Source organism: Orycteropus afer, unplaced genomic scaffold (genome assembly GCF_000298275.1).
Source record: "Orycteropus afer afer isolate SDZICR_OR568_19922 unplaced genomic scaffold, OryAfe1.0 scaffold00177, whole genome shotgun sequence".
Taxonomy (NCBI): domain Eukaryota; kingdom Metazoa; phylum Chordata; class Mammalia; order Tubulidentata; family Orycteropodidae; genus Orycteropus; species Orycteropus afer.
The window spans coordinates 2,771,578-2,791,760 of NW_006921764.1; the positions used below are offsets into that span (position 1 = coordinate 2,771,578).

The following is a 20,183-nucleotide window of genomic DNA, read 5'->3' on the forward strand; positions in this document are numbered from 1 at the left end:
TTGGGTTTCTGAGGCAGTATTCACTATGGAAGTAGATTGCCCCATCTTCCTTCCAAGGAGTGGCTGGTGGGTTTGAACCGCCAGGCTTCTGGTTAGCAATCAGGTGCCTTAGGCACTATGCTACCAGAGCTCCTTTTCTACCAGGAGGTGGTTTTCCTACCAGGAGCTTGGGCTTCCCTGACTGCTAATGTAACATCCTCCTTCGTTATAGAAAACAACCAGGAAAGCTACTAATTGGTTGATTCAGATGCTCACATTTGTTATCAACACAGAAGAATCATTGTCAATGGGACTTTCCTCTGATATCTAAACCCGGTTGCCTTGGCTGCAAGTGACCATTGCTTAAGTCCACTTGTTTCATGACTTTCTGTTCCCTTTCCCCAGAAGGGAGAAGGTGAGGCAGTAGATCCTATAAGGCAGTCCAGAAAGCAAATGGTATTCACCAATGGTTAGCGCTTCTGTCTCCCACTTCCTAGAGTTTATCAGTTAAAAAGCAATAATGTTGATAACTCTGAGTAACATTGATACTCTCTTCCACCTCAGTATTTAAGAATTAAATACTATTTACAATGAAAAAAGTCAGGAGTATGTTCCTTGTGTCAGGTGCATTACATGTATCAAAAGAAAGGGCATATGTATCTCCAGAGAAATGGTGAGACAGATGTTCTAGTCCTTCATCCAGTGACATTCCCTCTAATGGAAGAATGATGAAATTGTTCCCTTTTCATTCTATAAATGATTTCCTTCTGCTTCGATGTTCTCCAGATTCACAGGAAATGCCAGATATTTAGTACTGATTGTCTATAAGAGAAGGCACCATGGAAAAGCAAAAGCAAAATATTTATAGCACTCTTGGGTGAAGCTTCCAAAATAAAATGTACCTTTATGTACATATGAGTATATGTGTGTATGTGTGTGTACCTATAGGTGTTTCTGGGAAACATGCAAGGTTGGTGGTGGGGAGTGATTAAAAGAGGACCATATTAATCATGATGGAAGCAAAGATTCCAGATCGTAGGCTGTACCTGTGTCTAAGCCAAAGGTATAGTACCTACCTTATTTGTTGCATCAATAAATTTGACTCCTTTATATGAGACTGAAAGAATAATAGTAGGGACCTTCTTCATTTGCTCTGTAGACTTCTGCAATTACAAATAGAAAGCTGTTAGAACAGTTTGTGTTACATGGCAACTGAAGCACGTAATTTTCCATTTGAAAGACAAAAATGAGCTCAACTTAGAAACACCACACATATACACACAACACACACTCTAATTTAAATGTTAGTCTCTCTTCTCTTGGGTTTAACTATGCTTTTGGTTTATAAAATATTGGTTTTGCACTTAAGGATCTAAAAAGAGCTTGTTCTGCTTCATGTGTGTGACAGGATACTTCTTTTCCCTGATTCCAAAGACAGAAACAAATAGCTGTGTCTCCCACTGCAATTTCAAGTGACCAGTCTTTGGACTAGCATTATACCATATCAGATTCTCCAAAGGTTAAGTTCAGCATTAATAAAATATATACCATTCTGGAACCTTTTCTTCTTCTAGTCACCCTCTTTCTTTAAGGTACAGGCTATGGTGCAGTATGTACATAAACTAGGGTTTTAAAATACATCCCTGTGAAATTTTCTTGAACGTGGCCAATTCTGTCAAGCTAATATTACGCTTAAAGCTGTACTGCTGTGACCACACTAGGTATAATAATACTGCTCTATAACAATTAAATCCTCTAGGAGCAGTCTGTATCTGGACCCATGGCAAGATGCTAGGTGGTCCAGGTAACCCACTTTATCATTCAGAGCTGCTGTATTCCTTTAGGCCAAGTTCTTATGATTGATAGATGTTCACACTGGCTTCGTGGGCTTTGAGTTTGCAGCTTCTGTGGTTTCATGCATCTGCAAAAGTTTCTCTGTAATTTAGTATGTGCCTTTTCTGTTTAGTTTTATCATTTATCAAGAGCCTGTTTACTTCATTTTCCCCCATGGACATTCCTAATAATAGCATTAAACACCAAGAAGAACCCACCTGACAGTTAGCCTGATGAATTTTCCAGATAAGACAGGTGGGAACATAATAGGAGAGAAAAGGTGAGAAAAAGCCATTTCAGTAATACACAAACAGCATAAATTCATTAAAAAACAAAGGATGTCACAGAAGAGATTAGGCTTTACAGATACCCAAGAGGCAGTGAAACTCTTACTTAAAAAACAGCTGCAGGCTTTTTATAAACCACATGTCTGTCTCCTCTGTTTTCTCATCGTTCTATTCACTGCATTGCACAGTCTCATGACTGATACAAGAACCTTGTTCTTCATCTTCTTTTTCTTTTCAATATTCTACTCTTTTTTACAGTCAGCAGTGGTCATACATTACAATGTTGGCCGAAGAGATACAAGCAGAAGTCTGCTGGTGTTACTTTCCTCCTTTCTTCCATGTTCCTTTCTGGAACTCATGCATGACGGCTGGCAGTGTGGTAGCCATCTGGCAACCAGAAGGCAATCAGCATGAGGATGAACGCTAACACGCTAAGGATGGTACAGCGAAAGATAGAGGAAGACTTGGTGTCTGGTGGCATTTTGAGGCTGTTTTGCCAGTCCTGGATATTCTTTGAGACTTCTTGTTAGGATAAACAAATAATACCTTCTGTGTTTAAGATACTATTCACTTGATTTTCTGATACAGCTTTTAAATGCATTCCTATCTGATATAGCACACAAGAACTTTCTTTTAGTTTTTAACAACCAGCTGTCTTAGGTACATTAATGGAATCAGAAAAAAATCTGAACTTTCTTGACTTCTCCATTCATATTATCCAATTTGCCTTTTTCAAATTCTGAAATGTGACCAGAACTCAAGAAGGCTTTTAATCCAACAATGTGAGTAAAACTTATTTACTCAATGATTACTAAATTGTATCTTTTACCCTGAGGCACAAAAAGGGCGCTTCACATATTTCCCATTATTCTGACACAACAGCTTTCTCATAGCTACTAGTACCTGTTTCAAAATAAAACAAAAGTCCTCATAACTGGACCAATAAACATGATAAATGGAGAAAAGATTAAGTTGTCAAGGATTTCATTATATGTGGATCCATAATCAGTGCTCACGGAAGCAGCGGTCAACAAATCAAACAATGTATTGCATTGGGCAAATCTGCTGCAAGAGATCTCTTTAAAGTGTTTAAGAGCAAAGATGTCATTTTGAAGACTAAGGTGCACCTATCCCAAGCCATGGCATTTTCAATCGCCTCATATGCATATGTGAGCTGGACAACGAATAAGGGAGACTGCAGAAGAACGGATGCATTTGAATTGTGATATTGGCAAAGAATATTGAATGCACCATGGCCTGCTAGAAGAAAGAACACATCTGTCTTGGAAGAAGTGCAGCCGAATGTTCCTTAGAAGTGAGAATGGCCAGACTCTGCCTCTTATACTTCGGTCACATGTCAGAAGGGACCAGTCCTTGGAGAAGGGGCTCATGCTTAGTAAAGTGGAGGGCTGGAGAAAAAGAGGAAGGCCCTCAATGCAATGGACTCACACAGCAGCTGCAGTGACGGACTCAAGCACAGCAATGACCATGAGGAGGCGCAGGGCCAGGCAGTGTTTTGTCCTGCTGCACATGGGGTCGCTACGAGTCGGGACCAACTCGAGGCCACCAAACAACAACAACATACCATTTCAAAGACAGTTAATATTGAGTACTGCTATTTAATATTTATCAAATGCTTCACACAGTCTAGAAAAAAAGCAGCTATTTTAAAGTGCTTTCTAATTGAGTTTTAAAATTACCATGCTTGCCAGTTTTCTGTTGTGATTGCCAAAAAGAGATATTATGAAATTGGAATATAAGGTTAGATGCTTTTATCTTTTCAATGTTTTTTCCCAACCACTTCTAAAAAAAAATATGTACACTAAATCAAAGGCAAGCCTAGAGGAAATAACCTGCAGTGTGCTGATATTTAAGGCAGACCCGTGGCTGGACTCTAGAGATGGTGGTGGTAGACAGAGCGGCAGTGTGGTGTACAGAGTGTGTGAGGGTTAAGAATGGATTTCAATAAATCACCTCTCCCGTCACTTTTCACAAGTATGTTCTCTTGGATAGATATATAGTAACATGAAACAATATACAGCTAACATAAAACTGAAATATCAACATTTCATTTAGTATTTAACAACACCCATTGGTCACTCACTCAGCCATGGGGGGGGGGTTGTTTCAGGCCAGCAACTGTGCTTGTCACTGGGAAGCTACTTTAGGGGATGTCAAACAGACCTCAAACTGGGTGAAAACACCAGTCTACTGACAGTGCTGCTTGAAGGGCTATGTTGACAGGGATGCTGAGCCTATGTGTTGAAGATTCCAGCCGTCTTCCCACTGTCTGGGCCCAGTGGAGACAGAGCTAGGAACGATGTGTGTCACGGAAGACGGAGAGGAAGAGGCAGCACACGAGGCACACGCTGCCATTCCTGCTCTAGACGGACAGGAAGAGCAGCTACAATACAATGTTGACAAATGGAACAAGAGAGACAGGAACACTGTTGCCAGAGCACTGACTGAGAGCTTCACTGTGTGTGGGAGTGTGGGGCAGTCTGCATGCCTGCGCATGCGCATTCCTTCACCAGGCACTGATTGTCTGTCAGGGATGGTGGAGCCGGGCTTAAAGGGTGAACAGAAATTTATACGTGGCAAAAGTAGACAAAAAAGGCTTTATTAGCAGAAACCAAGGCATACACATTTTTAAAAATAAACCCAAACTCACTGCTGACAAGTCGGATCTGACTCACAGCAACCCCTCCTTGGGTTTCTGGGGTGGTATTACTATGGAAGTAAATTGCCCAATCTTCCTTCCGAGGAGCAGCTGGTGGGTTTGAACTGCCAGCCTTCTGGTTAGCAGTCAAATGCCTCAGGCGCTACACCACCAGAGCTCCCAGGCATACACATACAGGGCTGGCCACGAGAAACAATATTGTAGTTTGGGTAATTGTGGGAGATGAGGATGGTATGGTAGGCGTGGTAGATTGTGACTTCCTGTGCCATGTGAAGGCAGAGAAAGGATGCACTGAAGGGTTGTAAGCAGGGTGTGACACAAAGAGATGTGTGTTGTAGAAAGACAGCTGTGATGGTTGACGGAGGATGGGCTAGAGGCTGGATGCAGGGAGACAGGAAGCTGTTGTGCAAATCCAAATGAGAGCCTCGAAGCACCAGAGTAAAAGTAGAGGCCTTGGAGAAAGGGAGGAGCCAAGAATGAACTGCCAATGAAGAAAAATCAAGATCTGCTGACTGACCTGCTGTGGAAGAATGGGTGGGAGGATGTCACAGATGATGAAGCTCTTCACCGAGCTCAAGGAACAATAGCAGGGAATATGTTTTAACATAAACACAATGGAAGTGATTTGAATGTGCTGAGCTTGATAAACAGGTGGAGATACATAGTAGGCAACTGGAAGTAGGGATCAGATCTGTAAATCCAACCGCAGAAAGGGTGTGGCTGAGGACATGGGAGAAGATGAGGTGGCTTCAGGAGAGAAAAAGAGACAAGGGCTAAGGACTGAATCTCAAGGGAAGATTAATATTGACGGAATGGGCAGAGGAAGAAGAGCCAATGAAATGAACGTGTATGAAGATGGAAGAAAATGCAGAGTCCTATCATGGAAGCCACAGAGAAGAATACTTAGATGGTAGGAGCAGTGTTGAACAAGGACTGGAAAATGGTGCCTAACACAGTGGCTGGCACACACAGGTGCTCTTATCTTTACTGGGTTTAATTGGTGAAATCCTTGGCTTTAGCAACTGAATGAATTTTGTTGTTGGTCTCATTAAAGGCAGCTTCAGGAACATGGAGGCAGCAGAGACCAATAAGGAATTCAATGGATTGCACGTTGAATGCTAGTGAAGAGGAGAGCTGAAGGGTAGATAGATCAGGGCACATGATTTTCAGCTGGGACGAAGGCACTGGCTGTGGCTTCTGTCATAACACAAAGATTCCCGATCACATGCTCAGTCCAGCTGAACACAGAACAGATAAAGGATGGCCATCTCTGCTTCTCTGGTGGCTTCCATGAATCCCTGCTTTCCTGACTGTAGTTGGGACTAGGGTGGTCATACATGCCAATATGGAGACCACACTCTCCTTCAATGCCTGCAAGTCCCCTGACAAGAAGATGAAGGATCCTGGCCAGCTGTGGAGCTACAAGGGCCTGTGGGGGGCCTTTAAGGTACTGCTCCTTTCAGACATTTAGACTCTCCACAAGAGAGAAGAATCCAATCATTTTTAGGGGATTTTCTGATGGTGAACCTTGCCAGAGCTTTCAGAGGTCTTTTCATATGTTACTTTAACGAAAGATGAAAATGCATTAGACACAAGGCCGGTTCACTGAGTCTTCTGGGAGACTAATCAGGGAGATGAGAAATCCAATAAACGTCTACTTCATTTCATGACGGTAGATACTGAAACGGGAGCATGGAGCTTCAGAGCAATCAGAGGCAGCCTGCGTGCCACCCTGTTTGCTCCTCGGCACTGGAATCACTTCTCCTCCTTCCCCGGGATGAAGGTGTTGGTTCTGACCGTGACCGCTGAAGCTTACAAAGCACGCTCTCAGGACGTTGGTTTCTACGACCTATCTGCATGCTTCCCTGGGTTTCTGTATAATTAATACTCCCATATGTTAAAAACACTCCAGCCTTGTTTATTTGTATAAACAGAAATCTCTTCTCCAAGACTTATCTCCTTAGTCAAAGGCTGAATGCAAACCTTATGCTCTGGTTCTCTTTTGTTGCTAGTTGCTCTTTTCTATGCAGGGCTCAGAATTTCTGAGGTTTCCCTGAGTCCTCCAATTCCCACTTTCACAGGATAGATTGGCTTATAATGAGGACCTCCGAGTCCCTAAACAATGGAATACTCACAGGTAAGTTAAAAAATGAACTTAACCTTTACAGCATCTTTCTGTCTTGCAAAGAGCATTCAAATGTATTCAGTTCACAATTTCATAAATGATGATTATCATCTTTTTATTATTCCAAGAGAAACAATATTTAGTTACATAGAGATGTGACATTTCTGAGACCTAAAACAAAACGCACCTTTGAATCTTGAATCTGAGGGCAGGCTCATATTTATCAGTTATGTTTATCTAGAAGGTGTGAGGAACTTTCCCATCACTGAAAACCAAAGCGTACTTAAATGCACATTTTATTTTAAGTGAACTGAAGTGCACATTGTTTTCTAATTAAGCACTAAACAGAAGCAGCTCTGGTGTTACAGTGGTTAAACCATTCAGCTGCTAACCTAAAGGTCAGCGGTTCTAACCCATCAGCTGCTCCATGGGAGAAGGATGGTACAGTCTGCTTCTGTAAAGTTTTACAGCCTTGGAAACCCTATGGGGCAGTTCTACTCTGTCCTAAAGACGTGTTATGAGTCGGAATCGACTCCATGGCACGCACAACAAATGAATCTTTGTTTCACGTCAGGATTTACCACTGGTGCGTTCATTTCAGCCTTAAAGCCTGTCCTAAAAATGATTAATTTCCCATTTTCTAATGCAGAATCAATAGTACTCTAACATCCTTTCAGACTGCGTGGACTCTCATCTCATGACTTTCCCAAGCGTGAATGAGAGCAAAGAGGTTCACAATGAGGAGCCCTTCAGCTGTGAGCTGTAACACTGGCTCTGAGGCTGGAACACAGTTTATGTTCCTAACTTGTGCCCAGTAATCGGCACAGGAAGAGAAAAGAGTGAAGCAGCCCATGAGGTGGATGCCTCTGGTCCTTCATTCTTGTAACACCCTGAAAATTCACAGTGTATTTCAAACACAGTTTTGGGAAAAGATTTCTGGAGGGTCTACTGCCATCCAACTTAGTTTATTTTTAATCTGTATATAGCTGCTGTGGGAGTGCTTTCCAGTTTGATATTCAGTGCTGAGTCTCAACTATTAAATTCACTATATAATATTTTCCTTAGTTTTAAAGTTTAATAATTATTTTCAGTTTCAGCAAGTAAATTAAAAGAGGATCAAGCAATTGTGTGTGGTAGCCCTCAGTGACTTTGAAATGATTAAAACACACACAAAACAAGCATTACTGTGGTCATTCTGTACGTAGAAGAATGAGCTCCTTTGTGGGGACTATCAGAGTACTGCAGATGATGAGGCAGCAATGTGAAAGGACCCCATCCTTCAAAACTCAGCTTAAACGCCGCTTTCTGGGGAAACCTTCCCTGGTCTCCCAAACTGACGGACAGCTTTCCTCACCCTGTGACTCTCTGCCACACTTTGTGTCCATGGCCTTGGGTCTCAGGATTGTCTGTTTCCCTCACTACAGGGTGAGTTTCTTAAGTACTGCTCACACTCTTCTTGACTTTTGTCTCCCCACATAAGACAGACACATAGTTTTAGGTTGAACTCTATGAAACTGCCATTTTTATTGATCAAAAATGGTTAGATATGTGCAATTTCATTGGGTTCAATCTAAGAGCTGTTGAAATGCATTGTCATGGATTGAATTGTGTCTCCTGCCAAATATGTGTCAGAACCTAATTCTTATACCTGTGGATGTAATCCCATTTGGGAATAGGGATTTCTGTTATGTTAACGAAGTCATATCAGTGCAGGGTGAGTCTTGAACTCAATCACTTTTGAGATCTAAAAAGAAGAGATTAGTCACAGAGACAACACAAACTGGGGAAAGAGATGCCACGTGGAGATCACCGAGAAGCCAAGAACACTAGGGCTACCGAATCTTCCCCGAGCTGACAGAGCGAGCCCTGCCCCGGAGCCGGTGCCTTGAATTTGGAGTTCTAGCTGTAGTGAAAGCGGTCGGCTGCTGATCGAGAGGCTGGTGGTTCAAAAGCACCAGCTGAAGATCTACAGCCTTGGAAACCCTGTCCTGTTGGATTGCTATGAGTCGAACTGACTAGATGGCAATGAGTTTGGTGGGTTAGCCTCCTAAACTATGAGAAAATAAATTTCTGCTCGTTAAAGTCCACTTGTGGTATTTCTGTTACAGCAGTACTAAGATTGTTAAGTGAAAGGGCAAATGAATGAATGCATAGTAACAAGCCTGAAGTTAGCTTTACAAAGAGAAGCCACATTGTCAGTTATCAACACAGGACATTCAACAAACTTTTCACAGTATGGGTACCCTGAGTCAGGTGTCAATGCCTTAGAAGAACTTAGAAAAGAATCATAGACATGATTAGAGAGTTTTCAAGAGATTCCTGGGGGGTAGAAAAAGCTTCAGCGATCCTCTGACGTTTTAGCCTTCAGGAGAAAGGAGGTAGGTTTTCATTTTTGCAATAGGAAACAGTCTCAAATTGCAGGCACGGATATAAAAAGAGAAGACTTCTTGAGAGGGCACAATGATTACAAGGGGCAGCTTGGAAATCGTTCTCTTTGGATGTCTTTCAAAATAGTTTGGGCTCTCATTTGTCACTAATGATGTAGAAGTAAGTGTCATGGCTGAGCAATGAGGCAGAATGACCTCTCCGGGGCTTTTCGGGTCCTAAGGACACTGACACAAAGGCTGGGAGAACACGGGAGCCTAACTTGTCACTGCCATGTGATAAGAACAGGCATTAGGCAAGTGGCCAAACTACTGCTCCAGCACGAGGGGAGGTGGTTGCCTGCTGCTGGAACTCACATACTGTAGCCAAAATCTGGCCGACAATAGAGCTCTCTTTTTCCAGCCCTGGCTAGTTTCCAGGTACAGTGGCAGAACCAGGTGAGTCATCAAGCTGATCCTGTCTCATGGTGACCCCATGTGTGTCCAAGGAGAACTGTGTTCCACAGGGTTGTCAATGGCTGGTTTTTTCAGAAGTAGATCACCAGGCCTCGCTTCCAAAGCACCTCTTGGGTGGACTTGAACCTCCAACCTTCTGGTTAGTGCCCCGGCATGTTAACCAGGTGCACTACCCAGGGCCTCCAGCCTACCTACACAGGAGCCTTAATGGAATGCCCAGTGGACCAAAGCAGTGGTTTTCAAACTGCTGCTGATGTTGTGGTTGCCATTGAGTCGATTCTGACTCATGGTGACCCCATGGGTACAGAGTAGAACTATTCTATAGGGTTTTCAAAGTTGTGACCTTTTGGAAGCAAATCACCAGGCCCATCTTCCAAGGTGGGTTTGAACTGCCAACCTTTTGGCTAGCAGTAGAGCACTTAACCATTTGTGTCACCCAAGAACTCCTCTCAACTGCAGAGCGCATAGAAACATTGAGGGACCTGTTTTTTGAGGGCCACATCCAGAGTTTCTGATTTAGCATGTCTGAGGTGGGGCCTAACATCTGCAATTCTAACAAGTTTCCAGATGCAGCTGCTCTGGGACTGCCCTTCAAGAACGACTGCTCTGAAATGCAATTGATCAGTTTGATTGAAAGTCCCTGTCAGAACCGAGCTCTGCTGCTCTGCATGCAGACTCAGCTGCTACTGCATCCTACATTAATTCATGGAGACGCTGATTTATCAAAACACACTGTTCTCCACTTGACAAGTGATTTCCAAAAATCCTTAGTTAGCATTTAGTTACAGCTCTTCATCTTCAGAGCAATTAATGAAACTTACTGAATTCTTCTAGTTTCTCAAGGGCTGTGAAGGTATAAAACCTTCATATAAAGAGTTCAGCCACATAAAGACAGAATCCTGAGTTACATCAAAATAGAGCTGATAAGCCCTGGAGATGTATGGCTTCTCATAAAAAAAAGTTCCCCTGAAAATGCAACCAAGAGATGTGACAGCAAACATCAACACATTCTTGTGTCCTGCCTCTGGGAGTATAGACTGAAACAACTTCTCTGGAAGGCAATTTGGCAATAATTATACAAAGTTTTAAAATGTATATGTCCTTTGACCCAGTGATTTAGTCTAAGAAAATTAATTAGATGAGCTGCCAAAGATTCAGGTAAAAGGATGTCAGCATCTTGTTTATGTGTAATTCTTCAGACTGTTCATTTATGCACTCATACACATCACTTTTCTACCAGAAAAACTGAAATATTCTGTAACAGAAGTCGCCAAACTTAGTGCCAAAGAGTCGATTCTGACTCATAGTGACCCCCGTTGGGTTTCCAAGGCTGTAAATCTTTATGAAAGCAGACAGCCTCATCTTTCTTCCATGGAGCGACTGGTGGGTTCGAACCACTGACCTTTTGGTGAGCAGTCAAATGCCTTAGCTACTATGCCACTGGACCTCCTTAATAGAGGTTACCACTGGGTGATAAAATTACAGTTGTTTTTATTTCTCCTTTAATTATTTGCAGTGTAGTAAATTACCTGGTACGGCTTTTCTAGCCATAAGTCTATGTAAACTCTGTGGTGGAATTTGCTGTGAGCAACTAAGGAGCTCCTGACTGTAAGAGTTATCCACCTGGGTATTTCTGTTGGGCGCAACACAAAGCAATGTTCTGGAAGGTTCCTGCTCTCTCAGATGCTTAGAGTTCTGATGTTATGATTGGTTAGTTTGGCCACTGCCAGGATCAAAACGAGGCCTCCTAGAGGCAGAAGAAGTCTCTCTCTGACTGCTGGTTGAGGAAGACCTGCTGCTGAAAGAGACATGCGCTGTTGGGAAAGAGAAGCAAGAGACACACGTTGCTGAGTGAGACACCAAGGGACACGCACTGTTGGGAGAGAGACTGTGACTGTTAGGAGAGAGACGGTGGGCTGGGGGAGAGACTGAGTGTTCTTCCTGAACTTGAATTGTAGCCTGGTGCTTCCCTAATAAACCCCATAATCTGTGAGTTCTGTGTGGCCACTGCAGTGAATTATTGAACCAGGGAGAGAGGTGGTGGGTGCTTTGGGAGGAACGGTTGGTGAAAGGGCTGGAGGGAGGCAGCATGTCTGGCCTTGCAGGAATAGGCCTTGGGTTACTGATGTTGATCCTATCTTCCTCTTGTGGGGTTAGAGGAGGTCAGGAGATGTGGCCTCCTTGCCCTTTTAGCACTATTTCTATTTAAAAATTTGGCAACAGTCAAAGTGTATTGCTTTTGTTGTGAAATAAGAAAGTTTAAAATATTTATTATGATTTTAGTTTTAAAAGCCAACACAATGTGTTTTTCAATACATCATTGGTAAGTACAACTTCAGGTATTTGTGTGTGTGTGTGTGTGTGCACACCTTTAAGTTATGAAGGGATCTGCTGATGAGCTCCTTCTCCCAGGAAGCAGGTTCCTGTCTTAGCTCAACTCCTTCCTAGCTGTGTGGCTTTGGGCAAGGTACTTAACCTCTCTGTGTCTTAATTTCTTCATGTATAAAATGAGTATGTTAATGTAGCACCTATTTCATAGAGCTGTTGTGAGGCTTAAATAAGATAACTGAGTTCCTGGCATTTAGGGAGCATCAACACATTTCAGCCATTGTTATTATTTTGAGGATGGAGCCATTAGCTTAGAAAACCCCTTTCCAAAGCAAAATCCCCCATCAGTAAAAGATAGCAGAAACAGCACCTCCGAGCCTAACGGAATAGCTTGCTGGCCTGTGTTGCGACATAGGTAATGATGGTACTGAAATGGTGGTTGCTACCAGAACATTCAGCAGAGCAACACAGCTGGGCCAGCGACTGACTGATTCAGTAACACACCTAGAAAGAGAGCTCTGTAACACAGAATTAAAGACAGAAGCAGCCCATAAACTCTTTCAGAAAGAAAGATGTTATACGGGAGAAAAGCTGGTAGCAAGAACAGTAAAATAGAGAACTGAGGTATGAAATCAGGATGGAATAAGATGGCTGGTACTGATTGGTCTTCTGCTGGGAGACATTCACAAAGGAAAAGACATATGTAAACAAAGATGGGCAATAAAGAGTTAAAAACGTGCCTGTTTCTTGTGCATATGGCTACTTGAACACACACATGCACACACACACACAGGTTTAGACTTGTATTCATATGGCTCGTGCCATATTGAGGGAGCATGAAAGGCAAAACATTTGCTCTTTCCCTGAAACTTACGCAACAGAAGCTTTAAAAACAGTTGTTTATAAGTTGTGTCCCAGCCTGATTCCTAAGAGGTAATTCCTGGAATCATTCTGGAAAAGGGCAAGTTCTCATAGAAGGGATTTCTATGAGGACAGAAGAAATAAACATGATTTTAGTTTAAATCTCTTTCAAAGGACAAGGAAAGAGGCTTCTTGAATTTAACATTGAACCTTTTAAAGCTCTCCAACCCACTCCTCATCGCCAATCCCTTTCCTTAAAAGCATCATGAAAGAAATGACAGTGGTAATGTTTTCCACCACTGAGAAAACTTTCATTTGAAAATCTGTATGTTTCAAAAAGCATACTTTAGGACAGGGCTTTTCACTAGTTTGAACCAGTTCAGTCATGGCTGACAAAGTGAAAATGGACAGACCTGAATTTGTAAAATGTAGAAATAATGGAATAATTATAGGAACCAGAAAAATTACGGGTCAAAGCCCTGGAATGGAAGAATCGGAAGAGGCTAGTGAGCCTTTTGAGGAGCCTGACGCAGGACACTGGATTATCACTAGGACTGTGGAGGTGACACACATTCAAAGTGACGCGGTCAACTCGATCGCTGAGCTGGGTACCACTGTTTCTGACTCTGAGGGTCCAGAGATTTGATTGCTATGCAGTGAGTATGCTGCCCTTGTTTTCTAGGAGGGAGATTATGTTTCTAGCAGGGTGTTGACCTGTACTTTTCCTATCCTGGTTGTCGTTCCAGTACACCATATTTTACAAATTCGAGTCCATTTCAGTTTTGCTTCATTGGCCATGACTGAATCAGGAAGAACCAGTTTGAAGTTCTGCTTCAGAACTGCCTCCAGGCTGAAAGTTTAAAAATCAAACAAGGTGGAATAGAATGAAAAGTCTGAAGTGTGGTGAAACTGCTTGAGCACTTTGGGAAATACAGGTTCCAACTTAAACAAACTGAACTATTTGCTTCTTCCTGACTTAAAAATAATTTTGAAATATTTCCTTATTCCATTGCTGCTGTTGTTGTTATGTGCCCTCGATTTGGACCCAACTCATAGCAACCCCTCCTTGGGTTTCCGAGGCAGTAACACTACGGAAGTAGATTGCCCCATCTTCCTTCTGAGGAGTGGCTGGTGGGTTTGAACCGCCAGCCTTCTAGTTAGCAGTCAAGTGCCTTAGGCACTACGCTACCAGAGCTCCTCCTTATTACATTAGGAAGGCAGATATTCCATGTTATCTTAATTAAAAACATTTTTTTTTAAAAGAGAAATTTCCTTGCATATAAACACCTCTGAACAATCCTGTCAACTGTGGGATTAGAGAAGGATTTCAGAACATTAAATTGAATATAATTATCTCATCTTATAGTATCCGATGTTTCTTAATAATATATTTAATTAGGGAAGTCATGAATACTATATATTAATGATAATTAGACCCTGCGGCAAAATTCAGGGCTAGGGACGGGGATATAAGCCTAGAGAGGCAGAATGGAATAGCAGAACCTGAGCTGGCCAAAGCACATCCCTCATTCCACCAAACACCAAAGACTGTGTTGTTGTTGTTGTTATGTGCTGTCAAGTTGGACCCAACTTATAGCGATCCCTCCTTGGGTTTCTGAGGCGGTATCACTACGGAAGTAGATTGCCCAACCTTCCTCCTGAGGAGTGGCTTGTGGGTTTGAACCTCCAGCCTCCTGGTTAGCAGTCAAGGCCTTAGGCACCATGCTACCAGAGCTCCTACCAAAGACTGTAGGTCTGAGAATTTCCAAAGGTGGCAGTTACTTCACCACAGAGAACACTGAAAGGCAAAAGTTGCATATTTGTTGCTCTGTAAAATCCAGTTCTGAGGACATGTTATTTAAATGAAGCAACTTTCAATCTATTTGGAAACAAACTGTCTCCCAAAAACATGACTGCAAAATTAAATACACCATCTTATCTACATTTTCTCTTTTTGATGTTGCTTCCCCATTCCCTTTTTTGGCGTCTGTCTTTCAAAATTGAAAATAATAGTATAGGATTCCTAAGCTTTTGAATATTCTCTTACATGTTGTGTTCATAGAAAACCAGAGTAACATCTGACACACTAGCATAGCTCTTGGGGAAAAATCAAATGGAGTAATCCAAAGCAAATATATGCACGCATTTACTAATTTGTCAGACATTTCTAGGAAGGGACACCATTTTGAGATTTTACTGAACTAGGCATTTTATATGCATTATTTATTAAACCAACAACCTTATGAGGTAGTAGGTGCTAAAGACACAAATATACACAGTCCCTGTCTTCAATAGCAGGGTAGGGTATGAGTAACCAGGTATTTATACAGTGTTTGTTGTGTTGTGTGCTGTTGAGTTGATTCCAACTCATAGTGACCCTCTATGACAGAGTAGAGCTGTCCTATAAAGTAGCCTACACTGTAATCATCATGGGAGCAGATCACCAGGTCTTTTCTCCTGCAGAGACACTTGGTGGGTTAGAACCTTTCAGTTAGCAGCCAAGAGCTTAACCATTGTGCCACAGCGTCCTTTTATATAGTGTAATTAGTGCGCTATAACAGAGGAAAGGTCATGGTACTACTTGGAACATGTTAGGAGGGCCACTGTATTCAGAGTCTTACAGCTAACGCTGTCCAAGAATCCCTTCAGAGATTAAGATGGATTCTGAGCATGGATTTAACTGAAAAACTGAACCAGTGACATAAAAGGTAGTGCAAAATGAGGATGTTCAGATGAAATATAATGTCTTTTTACAACTCCCACACTTGTTTAATTGTGTGTTTATGAATATAAGTTTTTAGATTTAATTTAAAACAAAAATATCTGTGAAACGACCATGGTAAAAGAAAGCAACAGCCAAATTGTACCAATAAGGAGCAAAATAATCCACAGAAACCATTCTACCTAAAAGTGTACCTTGATATCAAAGCACATTTGGCCTCTTAGATTTTATTAGAAAAAATTCTAAAAGAGAAGGCACAGATTACAATTGTACTTAATAAAATATTATCAAAGGTTAATGTAAGTTCCTACCAATTTCTCTTCACGAAACACAATTCAGAAGATAACTAGGGCATTATTTAGAGTTTGGATCCAGGGAAAATAAATCTTAAATCAGTTTGAAGGGGAAAAAATTTGAACAAATAAAGAATGCAGTAATTTCATATTGTAGAATGAAGTGAATTACTATTATCTTCTGCATGTTAGTTTACTGTGGCATATTTTTAATTGAAATATATGCATATACTAAAACACCATAAAATTAGTGTAAAACTGTATTTCAGAACTAGAAGGGAACCTTAGAGATGAATGAATGGGTAAAACTTAGAAATTAACCAATTCTGACTACCAAACACTCCAAATGTTCCTGTTGTTGTCATTGCTAGCTGCCCTTCAGTCGATTCTGACTCCTGGTGACCCCACGTGTGCAGAGCAGAACTTCTTACGGTTTTCAAGACTGTGACCTTGAAAGCACATCACCAGGCCTGTCTCCCAAGAGGGCAAACTGTGCTTGGTTTCGTCTGGGACAAAAAGGAATATGTTAAAGAAAGTGTTGTGGAAAAACCACATTTTACACTAGCCAAAGATGCAATTAAACTCTGCTGAGACATTTATTTGTGTTAAAACACTGCAATGTATTCCAAATTACTTGATGTATCCATGCCTAAACTGTTTAGGTTAGCCAGTTAGCTTAACAGACATTTTGAGGATACTTAAAACTATTTCTCGTGAACATAAATGACCTATCTTGTCATCTTTTATACTTTTTACTGTGAGTTGGGTGAAAATTTACAAAGCACATTGGTTTTCAATTCAACAGTTCACGTACATTTCATTCTGTGACAATGATTACAGTCCCCACAATGGACCCGTGCTCCTCCCACTTCCTCGCTGTGTCTACCACTTCCCTTCCCCCTCCTTTCCTATCCCTTCCTGACTTCTGAGCTTTATCCCTGGGCAATGCTGCCCTTTTGATATCATGTGGTTGATTGTTCTAATGAGTGTGTATCTTCCTGGTATTACTGTTCACTGTATGGGCCTATCTAATGTTTGGCTGAAAGTTAAGCCATGGGGATGAATTTAGTCCTAGGCTTGAAAGGTGTCTAAGCGTCATAGTTTCAGTGTTCCACCAGTCTCTGTCAGACCAGTAAGTCTGGTCTTTTTTGAGCTTTGTTCTACATTTTTCTCCCTCTCTATTTGGGACCTCATATTGTGATCTCTTTTCAGAGCAGAGAGTGGTAGCTCTTCTGGTCTCAGAGTCGTGGAGGCTGGGGTTCACATGGTGAATTAGTCCTTTGGACTAATTGTTTCCTTGCATCTTTGATTTTCTTCACCTTTCTTTGCTCCAGATGGGGGAAAGACAATAGTTGTACCTTAGATGGTCGCTCACAAGCTTTGAAGACACCAGTCACTACTCTCCAAAGTAGGATGCAGAACATTGTCTTTGTGGACTATATTATACAAATAGTCTTGTCAGCTATTTTAAAACTCTGCATGCTCTACTTGCATGTGAGAGTGGCAGGACAGCCTGGGGGTTCAGAATCTAGGTGGCAAAGTTAGACTTCAGGGGTTCAAATCCTGACTCCTCCACTTGCTGGCTGTGTGACCTCAGAGAAGTTACTTACTATCCTTTGCCTTTGTTTCACTAAAGGGATAGTGGGGACAACAATACTTACCTTATGGAGCTGTTAGGAGGCTTAAATAAATTAGTGTACATAATTCACTTGTGCCGGGCCTGGCATCTAGTTATCAAGTGTTAACTGTTACTGGTAGTGATATACTCATTTCTCCTGAGAAGAGTCCAGGTGGCACAATGGCTAAGCCCTTGGCTGCTAACTGAAAGGTCGGCAGTACAAGTCCACCAGCTGCTTTGAAGGGAGAAAGACCTAGCAACCTGCTTCCATAAAGACTGCAACCTAGGAATTCTATGACCCTAGAGGGTCACTGGGAGCTCTGGTAGCATAGTGGCTAAGACACTTGCCTGCTAACCAGACGGCTGGCGGTTCAAACCCACCAGCCACTCCTCGGAAGGAAGGTTGGGCAATCCTACTTCCGTAGTGATACTGCCTCGGAAACCCAAGGAGGGGTCGCTATGAGTCAGGGCTGACTCGACGGCACATAACAACAACAACAACAACAAGAGGGTCACTATGAGCTGGAATCACTTGAGAGCAAACAACAATACCCATTATTCTTGGGAAGGGCTAGGATGATCCCTCAGGCTGTTTAGGGCTTTCCCTCTGCTGAGCGTCCATGGCTTTGCCAGGACACACTATGATACTTCTTCCACTTTGGGGTGATTAAATGCTTACATGTTGTTCTCCTCCATTGGACTGTGAACTCGGTGACCACAGGAACCAAATTTTATATCTCTGTTAGCAAAGGACGTACAAGGAAACCTTTCTCAGAATAAGTACCCACTCTGATTTCTTTCTTACTGGGAAAGAAAATTTAATCTAAAATGCATACTGTTGAACAGAAAGCTTTTATTATTTTTTTCCCAATTAAAAGGGAAAAGCAGGTTAACTTTCAAATTACAGTAGTTTGACCTGATAATATTACTGTGCATCAACTTTTAAGATCACTTATATTCCTAAAGTATTTCCCATGGGACATCTCATTATCCCAGGCGTTGTGGCTGAAAATGCACCATGCTGAAAACAAAAAATAGCATCTTCAGGTTTAAAGTGAAAATTAACAGAAAGTCGAGATCCACACTGCTTTTGGTGGTGAGAGTTCTAATTCACAATGTCCCAGATAACTGATCAAACCCGCACTTCTGGTTTTGAAAGGCTCCAGTGAGCCCAATGAATGCAGCTTTAGCTATTGTATCAAAAACAGATATATTTATTTAATCAAGATGGGGAATATGGGTTTGCGATAATCTAAGAAGCAATAAAATTTCTATTTTCATGTAAACTACCCAAAATAAACACCAAAGGCAGCAAAGTGGAAAGACACCCAGAAGAGAAGAAGAATGGCTTCTAAATAGATGGCTTTTTCTAAGTTTCATTTGAGCAACAGAAATGTATTTAACTAAATTGTTCTCCACTGAGACTATTAAAACGGCTTTGTTACTGCTGTCAGAATGGGATTTCAGATCCATTCAATTTTAAGAAATTGACTGGAATTCAAATCACAGATCTGGTCTACCAGCAACAGTGCTATGCACACGGCACAGTGTTTATGCTGATGACAACACTGAGTAGCTGGATTCAGACAGTTTACGTAATAATATTAAGTCAGAGATGCCAAATTCAGTTCTTAGATATGTCCGTGAATATCTCTAAACTTATCATGAGGCTTGGTGATTGAAAAACTTGCCCATTTTCTCATTGTTCATTGGTGATATAATTGAGATCAGATATATATTTAGAATACAGGAGTATCAGACTTATAAAACCAGGAAGAACCCTAAAGGTCCAATGTTCTCAATTTTTAAGTAAGAAAATAGGCTCAGGAAAAGCAAGGGGTTATAGTGGTTAAAAGACCTGAAATCCAGTCTCAAACTTGCAATTTATTCATTGTGTGACCTCAGGAAAGTTATTCAATCTCCCTAAGCCTCAGTTTCTTCATCTATAAAATGGGAATAATGACTGTACTAATCTCATAGGGTTGTGGTAAGGATTAAATGTGGTAATTATACAAAGTACTCAGCATAGAGTCTAGCACATCATAAGTACGTGTAAATATTAACAGTTATCATATCACTATTATGACTAAAAAGTGACCCTTAAGCCCAGAAGAATGAACAAATCAGTCTTGGAAGAAATACAATCAGAATGCCCCTTGAGAGCAAGGATGGTGAGACTTTGGCTTGCTCAGTTTGGACACGTCATCAGGAAACAGCAATCACTAGGGAAGGACGCCGTGTTTGGTAAAGTAGAGAGTGAGCCAACGAGGGAAACTCTCCATGATATGGGCTGACCCAGCAGCCACAGTAATGGACTAAGTACACCAAGATCATGAAGATGGTGCAGGAACGGCCTGCGTTTCGTCCTGTTACAGGTAAGATCTCCAGGAGTCAAAGCCCTGCAACGGTAACTAACAACAAGGCAAGTTTGTAGAAGCATGACTTGAACCTAGAGTTCCTGACACCCACCAGGGTTTTTCACATCTAAGTACAGGACCTGGGATAAAAATGCATTGCTACTGACAATTTAACATGACATGGAATAGAAGTATAATGATTTCAGTCCTTTTGCTATTAAACAGACTAAAATATTAAATCACTGATCATAGGTAAAGAT

At 41.6% G+C, this 20,183-nt stretch overlaps 1 protein-coding gene across 1 annotated transcript in view; it reads right to left on the reverse strand.

Annotated features, from left to right (window-relative positions):
• ANKS1B (ankyrin repeat and sterile alpha motif domain containing 1B) overlaps positions 1-20,183 on the reverse strand; it is a 1,816,017-nt gene that overhangs the window by 37,510 nt on the left and 1,758,324 nt on the right. Inside the window, exons 23-24 of the mRNA XM_042781827.1 lie at positions 2,031-2,042; positions 1,056-1,142 (exon numbers count right to left, since the gene is read on the reverse strand). Of these exons, the coding sequence (XP_042637761.1) occupies positions 1,056-1,142; positions 2,031-2,042 (99 nt within the window). The remainder of the gene's footprint in view (positions 1-1,055; positions 1,143-2,030; positions 2,043-20,183) is intronic.